This window comes from Rhineura floridana, chromosome 6, assembly GCF_030035675.1.
Source record: "Rhineura floridana isolate rRhiFlo1 chromosome 6, rRhiFlo1.hap2, whole genome shotgun sequence".
Taxonomy (NCBI): Eukaryota; Metazoa; Chordata; class Lepidosauria; order Squamata; family Rhineuridae; genus Rhineura; species Rhineura floridana.
Genome location: NC_084485.1, coordinates 77,610,071 through 77,626,547, shown reverse-complemented (window position 1 = coordinate 77,626,547; position 16,477 = coordinate 77,610,071). Strand labels below are relative to the sequence as shown.

General features: G+C 43.3%; 1 protein-coding gene across 2 annotated transcripts in view; it reads right to left on the bottom strand.

The window, feature by feature from the left end:
• CPNE5 (copine 5) overlaps positions 1-16,477 on the bottom strand; it is a 200,033-nt gene that overhangs the window by 11,015 nt on the left and 172,541 nt on the right. For both annotated transcript variants that reach the window (XM_061632533.1, XM_061632534.1), the window contains exons 15-17: positions 5,257-5,303; positions 3,374-3,555; positions 2,543-2,670 (exon numbers count right to left, since the gene is read on the bottom strand). In XM_061632533.1, the coding sequence (XP_061488517.1) occupies positions 2,543-2,670; positions 3,374-3,555; positions 5,257-5,303 (357 nt within the window). The remainder of the gene's footprint in view (positions 1-2,542; positions 2,671-3,373; positions 3,556-5,256; positions 5,304-16,477) is intronic.

Sequence of the window (16,477 nt, the reverse complement as noted above, 5' to 3'; positions counted from 1 at the left end):
CTGATTAGAAGAAGGGAGGGAGAACCTGTCTGAAACTGATCAGCTTGTCTTGGCTTGCTAATTCCCTCCCTTGCAGTGCTCTGTGTATACATGTGTGTGTGACATGCATTCAGCAGAGAGGGGGCCCAGCAAGTGGTTGGCAATAGTGAATGGTTGCATTGCAGGCAGCGGAGGCACACACTTCACGTGGCGTATGGGCCAGCCTGGACCAGCAACGGAGGGAGAGAAAGGGGAGGGAGACATAGACTGGGTGCATGGGTGGGTGGCGGGTGGGAGGATGGAGTGATGGACAGGCAGACAGGGGGAAGGAGAGGATTCTAGCCTCTGCTCCCACATCCTTCAATTCCTTGTATCCCAGCAGTGGTGGCTCCCCTGGCAGAGCCTAGTAACTGCAATCTCCTCCATGGCCAGCCTCCACCTCCTGTGTTGTTTTGAATGACAGCCATGCTGGAAAGTTGATGGTGAGAATGCAACAACAGTTCTAGTTAGGTGTCTGTGCCCATCCAAGAGGAGGCAGGGGGCATGATTGTTTACATGCACACACCCCAACTTTTTACCAGGAACTGTCTAATTTCTGGTAAACCACGGGTTTGTATCCAATGGTTGCATGAATGAAATCGGGTAAGCTTGTGCAATTGATTCTTCCCTGTGCTCCCTGTCTCTTAAAAGCATCTCTGGAGGATCAAAGAGGCAACTGAACAGTGTGCACTGTATCATGAAGGCTACATTGCAGGTGGTGGAGATGCACAGCCAAGGTAGCATATGGGCCAGCCGGGGCCAGTAATGGAGGAAGAGGAGGGAGGCTCAGGCTGGCTGGCTGGTAGGAAAATGGAGGGATGGAGAGACAGACAGATGGGAGGAGAGGACAGGAGTGCAATGGTTGGATGGATGGACCGATTAACAGGCAGACAAGATGGGGAGAGAGTGTGTGTATGAAACTGACTGACCTGCTTTGCTTGCTAATGATTCATGAATAGATAAAAGCAACTAATAGGGAGAAAATAAGGGAAGCAGACCACAACTGCCTGCCAGTTTGGCGGAATGCATTCCAAACCAACTCCACCAAACAGATCCCAACACTAGTCGAGGTGGTCTGAATTCTGAACTAAAACTTCCAGTTCTCCAACCCAAATCCCCAAATGCTACAGTTAGCTGGCAGCCTGATGTGATGCAGTGAGTGGGTCATATTTACCCTTACAGGAGCTTCCGCATGCACTAGGTAAGGGATTTTTATTAATCTGGCAACTGTTCATAACTCCTTCTCATTTTCCAGTTCAGAGTTGTGCAATAGTACACCTCCTTACCCCCAAACATTGTCACCAGATTGGAAGAAGGGGATTTTCCAGACAGTCAATGGCATGTCCAGATCAAGCATGTTAGGTGGAGATCTCTCTCCAGCATCTGTTAATTAAAGGAGCTTGATATGTTTTGTGCTTCATGGGTTCACAATTTTTGAATATGTTATTGTTTTATACAACATATCTGCTGAGGCTCCAATATGAAGTGGAAGAGCAGTGTGTGTGTGAGTGAGTGAGTGAGTGAGTGAGAGGGGGGGGAAGGCTTCTTAACCCTTTCTCCTTTCATCACTTTCTGCTGAAAATGACCCCCTTTCCCTACAAGCTGCTTTTACCCCCATTGGGGAAAAGATAAGGAAACTCAGTACATTGAGTTTGTTCATGAGCTCACTGCAGGGCCACTGCAGTGGTGTGGAAAGCCAGTCAAATATAAATATATAATAGTGTTATGGGTTTGAGGTTGAGATGGATAATTTCTGTGAGTCCCCTTCCAGCCTCTGATTTGGAATCCTGTGCCTGGGGGTAAGAAACCCGCTCTGCTGGTCAGATGAGTTTCTTTTGTTAATCTAATAGAGTGGCCAGGTGGGTTAATGGGTCTATCAGGTTCCCATCAACTGGTGAATGGGCCAGGGAGATCCTTTTGTCATTGAAACTCTTCAGGAGAGTGCTCCCCCCCCTTCCTGGGCACAAGGAGAGGCTCGTGTTTTGGAGTTGTGTCTGAGAGAGGCTGGGAACTGGAAGCAGGCAGAGAGACTGGCTCTCTGCACCATGGCTTTGGGGTGCCTCCTGTAACCCTGATGGAAAAGCTGGATATTGGACTGCTGATGCCTTGAACCCCTCCATCCTAAATAAATAAACCATATTTCATAAAGACACCACAGTCTCCGCTGACCTTCTTCCCAAGGAAACCAAGCCCTGGGTGAGCGCAGGGACCTCTGGCAATCTCACTGCTTGGAGATTGGGGTGGCAACACTGGTTATGCAGTATAGAGAACTCTGGCACATCCTCCTCACCACCCCAAATTCTCATTTGGCTCTACTGGGGTAATAACATTTGTCTCACTGCAGATGACTGGATATCCATGCAGTTTGTCCGTCGTGAGTTTGTAAGAAGGCACCAGGATGAAAGCAGTCCTCTGAATCTGCCCACAATTGTAGGAATTGGCTTCTCAGTACCTGCGAGTCACTGGCAACTACAGCGAGCATCTGCCATACCTTGTGGAGATACTTTGCCCTGATGGGACATACCTAGCCACATGGTTAACCACCGGTGCAAAATTAGTTGGGCCATAGAGTTGGACGGTCTTGAGGCTCTGGTGATAGGCTTCCAGGATTCCTTCTATTCCGCTACAGTGAGGATTGTCAGAGTTACCGTTCTGCAACAGAGAAAGGGAGACACAACTAGGGTGAAAGTCTTCAGGCAGAGGCTGCTTCGGCACCCTCTTTGAATTCCTCACCCTATTCTCAACATTCCCTTTGGCTGATAAATTGCCACTAGCAAAGATCAATACTCTGGCCAGAGGAACTGCTAGCCAAAGGTTATACAATGAATGAAGGACTCCTCATGACACCAAGCTTGGGTTACACAGATGCAATGGGAGTTGCCTCGTGGAGATTTAGAGGGATAGCAGCAGCAAGTGAAGACAATTTCCCTTCCTGAAGGTCGTGCTAGATTTAAAGAGAGACAAAGAAACCAGCCTCAAGCTTCACTAACCTTACCCCAAGAGTCTCAGTTGTTCCCCTCTGAGTTAGCTGTGTAAGCCTTCAAGGATCAGGCCAATACTCAGGAAGGGAAGGGTGCACAGTGCAAGCCTATTCATATTTGCTCAGAAATATGTCACACTATGTGCAATGAGGCTTACTCAGAAGAAAATGTGTTTAGGATTGCATCCTAACAGATTAATTATTCTGCTATCAGCAAAGGGAAGCCTCTGCTGAAGAGAGTGTGGGGCTTATTGCTTCATCCATAAAAGGCACCAGAGAATGTTGGCAGACTGGACCCCACTGTCTGTCACTAGACTCAATTTGAACCAAAGTTAAGAAGCTGTGCTGGTGCAATTGCAAGGTAGGCATCAGTACCAAGGGGAACTCATGGGACACGTGGCCATCAGGTGGAATTTTGGCTCCAAACCCAAGTGCTGGGAACATTTTGTCACTGTCATAGTCCTGGATGATCTCGCCAACAGCCTTCAGTGCCATAGCATATGCATTGAGCTGGTATGGATTCATGTAGTGAAGGGAAGTAGACTGGGAGGGATTCCCTGCCAAAGAAGAGGGGGTGGGGAGAGAGAAAGAAATAATAGTAGTTGGTTCATTGTTTGGTAGGTAGTAGCATTCATGAAGTCTGCCTGAAGTCATAGGAACAGAGGAAGCTGCCTTATATACAGAATCAGACCGTTGTTCCATCTAGCACAGTACTATCTACACTGACTGGCAGTGGCTTTCTAGAGTTTCAGGCAGGAGTATCTCCCAGCCCTATCTAGAAATGCCACGGATTGAACCTGGGACCTTCTGCATGCAAAGTAGATGCTTTACCACTGAGCTAGAGCCCTTCCTCTTATCAAAGTCATCAAAGGAAAAGGCTCTCTCATTTGTGGCACCCTGGATATGGAACTCCCTATCCAAGGAGGCTTGCCAGAAGACCACTCTATGATCTTTTAGGCATCAGGTTAAGACATTTTTTATTGTCCCTGGCATTTTAATGAATTGTATTTTAAGTATTGGAAGCATGCCACGTTTTCAACACTGGAAATGAAGTTTTCCCTACTGTTTTGATGGTATTTGTGATTTTTAAAAATGGTCTGTGATTGTTTTATTGTATATCTTGCTGCTTTTCTTTTATGATGAAGGGTGGTATATACATGCCATAAATTTAAAAATGACTGGCATATATATAGAAAACATCAAGCAAATTAAGTGTTCTGAGTGGGCCCATGCTATATGCTTTTCATTGTGAAATATGTTCTCTTAAATCATGGGCAGTCATTTTTAGATTTAATTATCTCCTTGCATCTATTTAGTAAGATTGGTTACACAGTGATCTTAGCTGCTAGCACCATATAAATGTGTGAGTGAAATCCCATCTCTAGAGACACAGACTGCTTTGTATGACTAGAACAAGGTCAGCCCTTACTGCTGACTCCCAAGGCATGTGTATTCACCTTTTACATTAGTGTACTCATCACTCAAACAAGGCATTTGTCTTGCTCACACATTACATGCTTTAAGTTGGATTCCTGCATCAAGCAGGGGGTTGGACTTGACACCTTATAGGCCCCTTCCAACTCTACTATTCTATGATTCTATGATTCTGACTCTGAATCTAATTTAACCAGATGCGATGAGTGAGTTATGTTTGTTCTTCAAAAGTATTGCCCATTCATGTCTGTCTAAAGAAGGGTAGGTCTGTTTTTTTACATGTGCATGGGAGTAAAGTGAACTAATCCTGCCCCCCACCTTCTCTCACCACACCTTGTCACTTTGGGCACTTTTATCCCCAGCCTGGCTTATTTTCAGTATCAAAACGTTTCACCCTTAGTTAAACTGGATTTAAGGAAATGCTGCTTCCTAATTTGATGCTGAACAAGCCAGTAAAATCTCTCTCATCATACATGGTTAAGAATGCAGCACACTTACCTGGCAGTAAAAAACACTGAAAACAAATTGGACTTATTTCTGGGTATACGCATATAGGATTGCGCTATTAGGCTATGGTCCTATGCACACTTACCTGGGGATACGCTCCACTGAACACAAGGAAAACATTTGAGAAAACATGCTGTAGATTACACTGAAGACATTATTTAATGCAGAGCTGCTGTTAAGTTTTTGTTTGCTCAGACAAATTTTAAATGTTTAAATAATAACATTTGAGATGTACATATTTACTGAACATTGGGAAATGGTCTGAGCAAACAAACACTTAACAGTGGCTCTACAAAATAAATTTTATAAAAACTTACCATTGGAAGCTGTGAAGTCAATGGCCACTGTGAAATTGATTTGAGTCCTGAAAGAAAGGTCATATCACAATAATTATTCAGATATAAATCCATAAGCATTTTGGTTAGCCCAGAACCTCTGAGAGAAATAACCAGTCTAAGCAGATGTCTAGGACTCCACTTCTCCATTCTTATTGCAAGAATCTTGTGTTTTGTAATCATTTGGAGTGGGATTCAATTTTTGTATCTCTTTCTTCAGAAAAGACACAAAAAGGCAGATGCTGCTGCCATGTTCCTTCCATACACACTTGGCCACAGCAATTGGCAGATGCTCTGTGTGCAGCCCATGTTTAGATATTGTTGATTTCATCCATTGACTCCACTTAATACCACACGTTTTCAGTCTGGGAGGATTCCCAAGGCAGCTTACAAAATCTTAAAACAACAACAGTTCAAAAATGAAATCACATAAGTGCATGCACGCACACACACACACTCCAGACAGTAGCATCATATATCATGGGATCTTGACGGTCTGAGTAGACAAGGTTTAGGTTTTTGCACTGTTAAGCTGCAATCCTAAATGCACTTACTAGAGAGTAAGACCCATTAGAGATAGATAGGACTTACTTTGAGTAAACATGCATAGGATTGGATGTTAGAGAGTTCCTGTACAATTGGCACAGATTCCTGAGAAATCAAGAAAAGAGCTTTTTGACTTTGTCTCAGGGTGTTTTACCTATACATGACAGCAACAGGATTATGCTTTTGAAGATGGGTTGTCACCAGAAAGCAGTAAAGTGGCAATAGGAATGGGGGTGCTGAACTGTTCATTCTCTTTCCCCTCTCCCAACCCTCCTCCCTCCATGGTTTTGACAGCTAGGTTCATTTCTAATCTTGCAGCTTGGCTGAGACAAGAGATGTGGTAGAGAGAATGGTTATGGGGAGGAATGCAAGAAGCAAAGGAAGTGAGCACCCCCTCCCTATTGTGACTTGTAGGATGCAGCAAGGATCCTCTGCCCCATAACCACATCTCTTTGGAATTGCCCTCTGCCCTAACCCCATGACTTTACTACTGTTCAGGTTCAAAGACACAAGTCTGATTCACCTTCCCAGAGGAAAACATAAACCTAATCCATGGCAAACTGCTACCAGTGCTTTCATTTTACTGAATCAGCAGAAGCCAAACTGAAATGTTTAAGTGGAGTCTCGATTCTTCTATGCTATCCCGCATAAGTGAGTAGCACATTTAATGGCTGACTCCCCTCCCAAGTCTTTTCATCAGGAGGCCTTCAAACTGAATCCTAAGAGGGAGGGAGATGTAAACTTGAAGGTAACCATTTATGAAGGCTTATGCACAGTAACAGGAATGGCGAGAATAGCCCTAATGGGGACCAATAATAGTCTTCATAAAAATGTAGCCAGACCATAAATCACATGGTATTCGATGTCTATATACTGATGCCCAGAGTATGGGGAATAAACAGGACAAACTTGAACTCTTAGTACAGGAAGGTAAATATGACTTGATAGGTATAACTGAAACTTGATGGGATGACTCCCATGACTGGATAACAGCAAGTGAAGGATATAACTTGTTCAAAAACAACAGAAGGTATAGAAAGGGAGGCAGAGTTGCACTATATGTTAAAAATATATAACCCTGCAAAATAAAAACCCAGGAAGATGAGCTTGGTAGCCCTATCAAGAGCATCTGCATTAAAATAAATGGGACAAGGAATAAAAGGAACATGGTGGTTAGAGTCTACTACCGACTAGCCAATCAAGAAGATGAGGATGAAACTTTTGAAAAGGAAATTGCCAATGTTTCAAGGAGATATGTAGTAGTAATGGGCAACTTTAATCACCCCAATATCTTTTGGGAGACAAATTCTGCCAAACATGGCCCCTGCAAGCAATTCCTGACTTGTGTTGTTGATAACTTTCTCCTATAGAAAGTAGGGGAAGGAACCAGAGGATCGGCTATCCTTGACTTGTTTCTAACCAACAGGGATGACTTAGTGGATGAAGTGGCACTTATGGGAACTCTGGGGGAAAGTGACCATGTTATACTTGAGTCCTTGATTTTAAATGAAGCAAAAGTTGAGTGTAGCTATCCCTGTACCCTGGACTTCAGGAAAGCCAATTTTAATTAACTCAGAACAATGATAAGTAAGGTCCCATGGCAAGCCACCTAATGAGAAAAGGAGACCAAGATGGGTGGGAGTTTCTAAAAAATGAAATTCTAAAGGCATAATTGTAAATAATTCCATCAAAGAAAAAAGGTGGAAGACAGCAGAAGAAGCTACAGTAGGGCCCACTCATACGTTGGGTTATGTTCCGGACCCCCGCTGTAAAGTGAAAACTGCTGAAAAGCGGAACTCATTGAATAGAATGGCGCGCAATGCCCGAAAACCGCTGTAAAAGCGGAACAAGCACCGTATAAGTGGGGCTTTAGTCTAATTGCATCTAATTGAGACCGCGGTATTAGCGAATCGCTGTAAAGCAAAGCACCGTAAAGCGGGGCCCTACTGTAATGTGGTTTCACGAAAAGCTTAGAGATGACCTGAAACCAAAAAGGGACACATATAGGAAGTAGAAGGAAGGCTGGGCCACAAAGGTACAGATAGGTATCACAGAACTGCAGGGATGACATCAGGAAAGCTAAAGCTGAGAATGAGTTGAGGTGAGCAAGGGATGCTAAAAGGAAAAAAAAGCTTTCTTCAAGTACATCCAAAGGAAAAGACAGAGAAAAGAAATAGTGGTTCAGCTACTTAATGAGGATGGCAAGATGATAACAGATGACAAAGAAAGGCAGAAGTGCTCAATTCCTACTTTGGCTCAGTCTTCTCCCAAAAGAGGGTCTATGACTCTCCTGGCAAACGTGAAGTTGAAGGGGCAGGGTTGCAGCTTGAGACTGATAGACAAATGGTCAAGGAATACCTAATTACTTTGAATTTCAAATCTCCAGGGCCTGATAAACTGCATCCTACAGTAATGAAAGAACTGGCTGAAGAACTCTTGGAACCACTATTTATTATCTTTGTGAAATCATACAGGATGGGTGAAGTACCACATGAATGGAGAAGGGCTAATGTTCCTATCTTCAAAAAGCAAAAAGGAAGAACCTGGGAACTACGAACCAATCAAATTGACATCAATCCTCGGAAACTTCTGGAGCAGATTATAAAGCAGTCAGTCTGTACACACCTTGAAAACAATGCAGTGATTAATAGAAGCCAACATGGGATTTATCAAGAACAAATCCCACCAGACTAATCTTATCTCATTTTTTGATCGAGTAATCTCACTGGTAGGCTGTGGGAATGCTATGGACATAATATATCTTGACTTCAGCAAGGCGTTTGACAAAGTGCCCCATGATATTATGATTAGCAAGCTAGCTATATGTGGGCTGAATGGAACAACTATGAGGTGGATTCACAGTTGGCTTACAGAATTGTACTCAAAGAATGCTTATCAATGGTTCCTTTTCAAAGTGGGAGGTCAGGGGCCCAGTGCTCTTCAACAGCTTTATTAATGACTTTGATGAGGAGGCATAGAGAACACTTATCAGATTTGCAGATGATATAAAATTGGGAGGGATAGCTAATACTCTGGAAAACAGAAACAAAATTCAAAGTGATCTTGATAGGCTGGAGCATTGGGCTGAAAACAACAGAATGAAATTTAACAGGGATAAATGCAAAGTTCTACATCTAGTTTTCCTAGATCCTAGAAACCAAATGCACAGTTATAAGATGGGAGATTGGCTCAGCAATACTCCATGTGAGAAGGATCTTGGAATTGTTGTTGATCATAAGCTGAATATGAGCCAACAGTGAAATGTGACTGCACAAAAGGCAAATGCTATTTTAGTCTACATTAATGGAAGTATAGTTTCCAAATCGTGTGAAGTACTAGTTCTCCTCTGTTTGGCATTACTTAGGCATCATCTTGAGTACCGCATCCAGTTCTGGACACAGCACTTTAAGAAGGATGCAGACAAACTGGAACAGGTTCAGAAGGGGCAACAAGGATGATCAAGGGACTGGAAACAAAGCCCTATGAGCAGAGACTGAAAGAACTGGGCATGTTTAGCCTTGAGAAAAGAAGACTGAGGGGAGATATGATAGCACTCTTCAAGTACTTGAAAGGTTGTCACACAAAGGAGGGCCAGGATTTCTTCTTGATCATCCCAGAGTGCAAGACACGGAAAAATGGGTTCAAGTTACAGGAAGTCAGACTTCGACTGAACATCAGGAAAGCTTTCTAACTGTCAGAGCGGTCCAACAATGGAACCAATTATCTAGGGAGGTGGTGGGCTCTCCAACACTGGAGGCATTCAAGACGCAGCTGGACAACCACCTGTCAGGTATGCTTTAATCTTGATTCCTGCATTGAGTAGGGGGGTGAGCTCGATGGTCTTATAGGCCCCTTCCAACTCTACTATTCTACGATTCTACGTCCCTGACATTGCTACTAAAATTATTGTTGCTTGACAGTTTTAGGCTAATTAGGCCAGTTTGATCAAATATTGATTTCTCTGAACAGAGTATCATCCACCATATCTAGAGAAAACAGTGAGAAATGAATTTTGCGCAACAGGCAGGAAGAGAAATATCTTGGGTCTGGGGCAGTTAGAATAAGACAGGGAACTCAAACCCTGCTTTGTTACATCACCTGCACATAAAAAGAGCCCTGATGGATCAGACCAAAAGCCTATCTAGACCAGCATCTTCTTTCCCAAAATGGCCATTCAGATGCTTCTGGGAAGCCCACAAGCAGGACATGAATGCAGTAGCTGTCTCCCACTGTTGTTCCTCATAAAGTGATTGTCAGAGGCAGGATGTCTTCCATCCTGGAGGAAGGCTCACTAGAAGTCAGAATGCAGAAGGCTTCCATAAATCAGGTTGTTGTTCAAAGATCTTTATTCTTTGTATAAAGGCCAATGGTTCACTGACTTCAGCTGCTCTCAGGACTAGAGATGTCCAGGCCCAGGAAAAAAATGGGACCCATTTTTGCAGGGACCTTTTCCAGAAAAAAAGAGGGGTTTCCCCTATTTTTCCCCATGCCTTCACATCTCTGTTCAGGACCACTAAATATATTGATTGATTTTGTACTTGGAACTAGAGGTGGAATAGTTATTGTAGAAGCAAAATAGGATATACATAGTTTTATTAAGACTTGCAGTTGCTCATTACTTTGTGATATAATTAATGGGATGTTAATGTTTGCTGGTATTCATGCAAGTCATATCTCTTTAGCTGACGCTATAACATGTATTTTCTATCCCAAATCATAAAACCAGAAGCAGGCAAATTTGAAGTTGCTTTGCTTTACAGCATCTGGGTTCTGGTTGACTCTGCCAATATTAAATAAATCTGAAACATAACAATCCAAGCCTTCTGCTGGAGCCAGTGTACCTTGGCTACAGCTAGGAAAGGAAACCAGTGCTCTTGACATACATATCAGAGAGCAGAGGGGTGGTAAATTACACACAATTAATGTGCAAACCAAACATGCTGCTTTCCTTGCAGAATGCCAGTAGGTTGAGAGGCTCCCTTGTAACATCTTGCTTTTAATGTGGTAGTCCTTAGAGCCTATTTGAATAGTGGGACCTGAATACAGTACTCACCACAACCCAGCAACTTCATCTTTTTTTAGATGCACATCATAATGTTGAAAAATTCAAAATACTCCCCTTCCAGCTGATAGACCACTTCTAAGGAACTTGCAGTCTAAATCAGTGCACACTGACACAGAACTGAGTACAATGGGGCTGTACAGTGTTCAACAGGGGTTGCCAACTTTTTGGGGCCTGTGGGCACATCTGCAAACTGCAGAAACTGTCATGAGGACCACAATCACACTGCAACTCTCCCCTCCCCTCCCCGGGGTACCCCCCCAATCACTTCCTGCATTGCACTTAGGCTTCAAAAAGTGTTCTATACTAAATAAGGCTTGTTTCAAGCTATTGTTTGGAAGGGGAGGGCAGAAGAGGGCTGACCCCGTGGACACCAGTTAAAATCTCTGCAGGCACATGTTCACCCACGGATGCCATGTTGGTGACCCATGATGTACAGAATTGCCAACGTAGGATTTCACTATCATCATATTACAATATTTTCCTCAATAACTGATAAACCAATAATTATAAATGTAAGATGACTATGCTAAGTGGAAGCAAACTTCATTAGTAGCAGTACAGTACATCAGTAATATGTTATATTTTCTTTGTCTCACTAGGACGATATGAAGCAGCCAAGTCCCATTTTTGGACTCTATCCCAGTGGATGAAAAACAGAGGACAACTAACATAAGTACTGATAAAAAAGATGATTGGAAAAGCTGCCTGCAGACATTTCTCTGGCAGCCTTCTCAGATGAGATTCCAGGCTTGTCATCTCCTACCCTCAGTCAATATCAACTGTTCCCATGACAGACCCTTCCTTCAGATGTCAGGCAAGCATCATAACGAAAGAATTCAGCTGCCAATAGAAGATAACATTTTAACTGTTGGTTAGATAGGCAGAGACAAGGCCAATAGGAAAAGGCTTTTTGTTTTGCTGCTGCCCTGAGATCCATTGGGGTACCAGAACTGGCACGGGATGAGGAGGTACCCTAATGTCTAGAGGAGGAATTAACAGATGCCATTTATTTTGGTTGTGCAAAATTGACTACTATAGGCCTCTGTTTGTGATTCTTCAGTCAGTTGCTTTTGAACTTGTCTAATTGACCAATGGGCACTGATAAGAACAGAAATAAATCATAGTCAAGAGAAAGAAAATAATACCAGAAGTGTTGAAAGTCCCACTACTAAACCCATACCTACAGGCTGTGGTAGGACTTCCCGATAGTCCACAGGTTCACTATCTTTGTCGACCGATTCTGAATGCTGTGAATTTCCCTAGCTTTTCCCAACACCAGAATTTTTTTTTAAAAAACAGACATATGGAACTTCACTTTGCTAATATGAAACTGACAAGCCTGTGTCTTTGCTACGCTAATGAGAAGTTGACCTGTCTCTGTCTTTGCATTGCTAAGGTTAAACTGACAAGCTTGTGCCTTTCCTTTGAGGCTGTGTCTTTGCTTTGCTCAGCCTGCTCTTTGCTTTGCAGCCCTTGTCTGCTTTGCTTACCCTGTGTCTTTTGCTTTATTAAGGTGAAACTGACTACCCTGTGTGTTGCTTTGCTAACTTTAAACTGACCAGCCTATACTTTTTTTTGCTAAGGTGAAACTGACTAGCCTGTATGTCTTTGCTTTGCTAAAGTTAACCTTACAAGCCTGTGTCTTTGCTTTACTAATGTGAAATTGATCAGCTTGTGTCTTTGCTTTGTGTTAAAGCCATCTCTCACTTTCTCCCAGGGCTGGGAGAAGGACCCAATACCATTCAGGAGGGGAGGAGGAAAAGGGATTAGGTGAGTAGGTGGGCAGGCACTGGGCAGAAAATGTTATTAACAATATTATTACTTTTGGGGAGGGAAAAATTGGAACAGTAAAAGCAATGAAGCAGAAAAACCCAAAATGGGACCGCTTGCCGATTTGATGGAATGCAATCAAACAGCCACCACAAGTGGATTTCATCTCTATACAACAGTGAATTTAACAGCAGAGACAGTAAAAAAGGTGGCAGCACATATACCCGTCTCCTATCAGTATCTTGACAGACAACAGTATTTTTTTCACATTTTTAGTCTCATCTTAGGAAACAAGTCTCAAATAGGACAATATGGTGGGCAGATGGCTACTTGAAATGTCAAATTTGCCATTTAAAAATTATATTAAAAAGATGATTTCCAGAGATGCAGCCATGTTAGTCTGTTGCATCAAAAGCAACAAAGAGTCTTCTGGCACCTTAAAGTCTTACAAGTTTTACCGTAGCATAAGCTTTTGTGGACAAGAGCGCACTTCATCAGATACAGATACAGAGTATAATCCTCCGTTGTCAGGTACATATAACACACACACAAACGTAAAAGATGCAAAAAGAAAAAGGGTGGAGTTAAATGGCAATGGAATGGCATTTTCTTGGAAGCTTGAGGATAAGAACCCAGGGACATAAGAAGAGCTTAGCTGCCTGTAAGGGTCCATCTAATCCAGCCTCCTGTTACTCACAGTGGCCAATCAAAGTTACTGGGAACCCCCACAGCAGGGCTTGAAGGCAATATACCTTTCCCACTGCTGCTGTCTATACTACCTCTGTAGACCTCTTGATGGACCTGATAAATCTGATAAAAATAATGCAAAAAAGTGATAAGGAAAACTAATCTTTGCTTAGCCAGTTAATTGTTCTCCAGGACCAATCTGAGACTGTGAGAAACAAGGGAATCAGGAATCCCACTTTACCCCCACCAAGTGGGAGGACAGATGACTCAATGAAAGGAAATGAATAATTAACAAGCTATTAAAGTAGCACATAATTAAATGGAATCTCTATTATTTTGAGATGACATTTACAGAGTTTCAGCCTATAAAAATGTTATGAGAGGAAACACATTTAATTATACAACCATGAGAGTGGTTGTACACTATAGCCAGCATGGATTTTTCGCATTCTGCAGTGTTAAATTGAAAATATCCCCCATGCCATTCCGCTGCTTCCCATAAGCTCATTTCAAAACAAAACCTTACAAAACAGATAGTCCTGAACTCAGAAATGCTTGCTTAACAACCCTCTATGGTGATACACAAAATATTCAGAGAGAATCGAGAGTTCAAAGTGTAAAACAAGAGAAAAAGAATCCAGACCCCTGTTGGACTTTTTTCTATCAGTGGTCTCATAATGTGTTGAAATTAATTAAAAATCAGTCATGTTCGCAGAATACCTGTAATCCTATTACTGACCTTGTCCCGTACTCTGACCTTCATCTTCTGCAGTTTAAAGTTAAAAAAATGCATGGCTGATTTTTAATTAATTTAAGAAATTTAACATTGAAGTCTATTATAATGTCGGGCATGCTCAGTAAAAACCAACTGTCAGTGTTCTAAAAGTCAGACTCACAGCTGTTTGGTTTTGCTAATTAGGTGGCCACACCCAGGCCAGACCTTTATTTCACTTTAGACAGTCATGGCTTCCCCCGAAGAATCCTGGGAAGTGCAGTTTGTGAAGGTTGCTGGGAGTTGTTAGGAGACACCTATTCCCCTGACAGAGCTTGTGGCCAGAGGGGTTGAACAGTCAGCTCCTCTTCTGGGGATTGTAGCTCTCTGAGGGGAATACAGCCTCTCCTAGCAACTCTCAGCACCCGTCACAAACTACACTTGCCAGGATTCTTTGAGGGAAGCCATGACTGTCTAAAGTGAACTAAAGGTCTGGTATGGATGTGGTGAGGGACAGCTCTGGTTTAAATTTGGGTGGGAGACTACATGTGCCTGCAGTAGAATAAAAAGGTGGGGGAAATGCTGAAAAAGAATTTTACTGTCCACCATGTTTTCCTTTTGGAAAGGAAAGGGGCTTTCCTGTTACTCAATGCCCACCTACCCAATCTCCTCTTCTCTCCCTCCCCTTCCTGCCCTCCTCCTCCCCTTCCTGCCCTCCTCCTCCCCTTCCTGCCCCTCCCCAGGTCAGTTTCACCTATCCTAAGCATGATTGCACAGGAGTAAATCCCACTGAACTCAAAAAGCATGCAAATGACCAAACCTTCCCTCTCCTCCCCTCATCCTCCCTCCTATCCCTCCCTCTTGCCCCTTCCCTCCTCCTTCTTTTGCCCCTCCTTCCCCTTCCCCTTCCCCCTCCTTCCCCTTCCCCTTCCCCCTCCCCTTCCAATCCCCTCCTTCCCCCTCCCCTTCCAATCCCCTCCTTCCCCCTCCTCCTCCTTCCCCTCCACCTCCCTCTCCTCTTCCCCCATGGCCAGTTTTACCTTTCTTAAGCATTATTGCACAGAAGTAGATCCCACTGAACTCAATAAGTGGTCAAACCTGCCCTCCTCCTCCACTCCCCATTCCGCCTGGTCCCCTCCCCCTCCTCCTCCCCTCCCCCTGCCCTTCCTCCTCCTCCCCTCCCCATCCCCCTGTAGTCAGTTTTACCTATGCTAAGTAGGGTTGCCAGGTTCATGGCCTGAGACTGATCCTGTATCTTTAGGAGAAGAGAAAGTCAGCCAAGTGCAGGTGTTCTTGCAACACTGTAACTGGAAAAATCACAAGGTGGAATTCTCCCCCCCTGCACAACTTTTAAAGATACAGAAGACCTCTTGGAGGCTGGGCCTGGCAACCAAGAGGTCGTCTGTATCTTTAAAAGTTGTGCAGGGGAAGGGAGAATTCCACCTTGTGGTTTTTTTCATTACAGAGTTGCAAGAACACCTGCACTTGGCTGACTGTCTCTTCTCCTAAAGATACAGGATCAGTCTCAGGCCACAAACCTGGCAACCCTAATGCTAAGCATGATTGCAGAGGAGTAAATCCCATTGAACTCAAGAAGCATGAAAATGATCAATCCATTCTCAGCAAACTTGCACAGGATACCATTTCTTACCTTCTGGATTAAAAAGCAGAGAAATTCACTATTAGGCAAAAAAGCCTTGCGGTTTAAGAACGCACCTATAGCCAACAGGTACCTCTATCAAACTATAAAAAGCCGGGAAATTGGGCAGCTATAGTGAACGCACCAGGGGAGCAGGAGACCTGACCTCCTCTCTGAGATGTTGTTGTTGTTATGTGCCTCCAAGTCAACTATGACTTATGGCGACCCTATGAATCAGTGACCTCCAAGAGCCTCTGTCATGAACCACACTGTTCAGATCTTGTAAGTTCAGGTCTGTGGGTTCCTTTATGGAATCAATCCATCTCTTGTTTGGCCTTCCTCTTTTTCTACTCCCTTCTGTTTTTACCAGCATTATTATCTTTTCTAATGAATCATGTTTTCTCATTATGTGTCCAAAGTATGATAACCTCAGTTTCATCATTTTAGCTTCTAGTGATAGTTCTGGTTTAATTTGTTCTAACACTCAATTATTTGTCTTTTTTGCAGTCCATGGTATCCGCAAAGCTCTTCTCCAACACCACACTTCAAATGAGTTGATTTTTCTCTTATCCGCTTTTTTCACTGTCCAACTTTCACATCCATACATAGAGATCGGGAATACCATGGTCTGAATGATCCTGACTTTAGTGTTCAGTGATACATCTTTACATTTGAGGACCTTTTCTAGTTCTCTCATAGCTGCCCTCCCCAGTCCTAGCCTTCTTCTGATTTCTTGACTATTGTCTCCATTTTGGTTAATGACTGTGCCAAGGTATTGATAATC